Source organism: Lipotes vexillifer, unplaced genomic scaffold, assembly GCF_000442215.2.
Source record: "Lipotes vexillifer unplaced genomic scaffold, Lipotes_vexillifer_v1.1 scaffold238, whole genome shotgun sequence".
Taxonomy (NCBI): Eukaryota; Metazoa; Chordata; class Mammalia; order Artiodactyla; family Lipotidae; genus Lipotes; species Lipotes vexillifer.
The window spans coordinates 2032957-2034594 of record NW_006785665.1 but is presented as its reverse complement, the minus strand read 5'-3'; the positions used below and the strand labels follow the sequence as shown (position 1 = coordinate 2034594).

General features: G+C 33.4%; 1 protein-coding gene across 1 annotated transcript in view; it reads right to left on the bottom strand.

The window, feature by feature from the left end:
* The window catches only part of KHDC4 (KH domain containing 4, pre-mRNA splicing factor), a 17910-nt gene that overhangs the window by 2715 nt on the left and 13557 nt on the right, over positions 1–1638 (bottom strand). Inside the window, exon 12 of the mRNA XM_007457919.1 lies at positions 958–1070. Coding sequence (XP_007457981.1) covers positions 958–1070 — 113 coding nt within the window. The remainder of the gene's footprint in view (positions 1–957; positions 1071–1638) is intronic.

Below are 1638 nucleotides of genomic sequence, written 5' to 3'. Positions count from 1 at the left end.
AGACCCCAAAAGCCGGGCAGTGTGGCCAAAAAAAAAAAAAAAAAAAGTAAGATTATAAGGATATAATAGAATGAATTATATGAATGAAATAGATACAACAGAGAACTATATTTAATATTATGTAATAACCTATAAGGGAAAAGAATCTGAAAAAATAATAGGTATGTAGGTATACAAACAGAATCACTTTGCTGTACACCTGAAAATTAACACAGCATTGTAAATCAACTACACTTCAAAAAAACAAAGTCAAAATAAAGAAGAAAAAAAATGAGATCTTTCCAATGCAAATTATTATCTCTGTCATAACCTGAAAGTAATTGTCTTAACTGTTTGATCTGTATGGATATGGCTTTGTATACTTTCAATTACACGTAAAACATGGTCTGTCCATTAATGGAATTTGCCAGTCACATTACATATTTCTAGGCAGTTTATAAAATGATGCACCAAGAATTAAAGTATGATATTCTCACTTAAGAAATGAAAAAAAATAGATATAACAGAATGAATGAATAAGACAGAATGAACTGTTGTGATAAGTCAGCTCCATCTTATGAAGGCTAACATAATATAGGAAAGGAGAATTCAAGCACTGGATGGCAGGCTGGACTCCCATTCAAGCACCTGCATCAGTGATATTCTATGATTCTAAGTAGCAAAAATGGTGTAACACTTCATTTACTGTCTATCCTTAGGAAAGTGTCTAAGACTCAGACAATAAAAGTAAAGGAAGATAGGTGAATATAATCAAATACTGAATTATTCAAGGCTGAGTATAACTGCTTCTAAGACTGTGTAAGGGATATCATATTTCCCATTACTGCATCAATTACAACAAACAGGAGCTTGTTTGATCCAAATGATTTCACTCCAGTTTCAGAACATGGATGCTCATAGCAACAAAAAAATGACATCTGAATGTATTCATATATAATTATGTTACAACCAACTTACCTGTCCCTCTCTCGCTCTTTGCCTGAGGAACTTGCCGGCTTCGATCCTGCACCTTCAATCTCATTCTGACCGGAGAAGCCTGTACCTAAATTAGTCATATGAATGGGTCCATGCTATGAGCAGAAAAATACAGTGGCATTAGCAAATCTACAACTGCTGTATTGACTTTAGCTCCTTAATGTAACTGTCAAGTGCTTCATCTTTCTGATAAATTGCAGTAAGCTGCACTACATAGCTCTTTGGCATTTGGAGTGTAACTATAGTTTGAGTAGAGACTGTTATTTTTCTCTGTAGGACTTGGTTAGGGATGTTGTGACTCACTATGCTATGTCTGTGTTTTCAACTATCTATGACTTAACTGGTTTGTATAAATCTAGTTATAAACTACAAAAATGCTCCAAAGTTTGTTTCAAAGAATGCTTCAAGGATTCTGGCAAAAAGGTGCTTCTCCTGATAAAACAAAATTGCACCGAAATTATATATTTTAATAATCTTAAAAAAACTCATTAGTGAATGACTGAGTTTATAATTACGTACATGCAAAGAATCACTGCATTTCTGGCTATCTTTTTTTAGGGGTGTAGGAATTAGAGAAAGACATCATCCTCTTTTTTAGGAGGGAAAAAGAGAACACTAAGTTGAAAGCCAAGGTTTTAAATACAAACCATATATTGGTAGAAT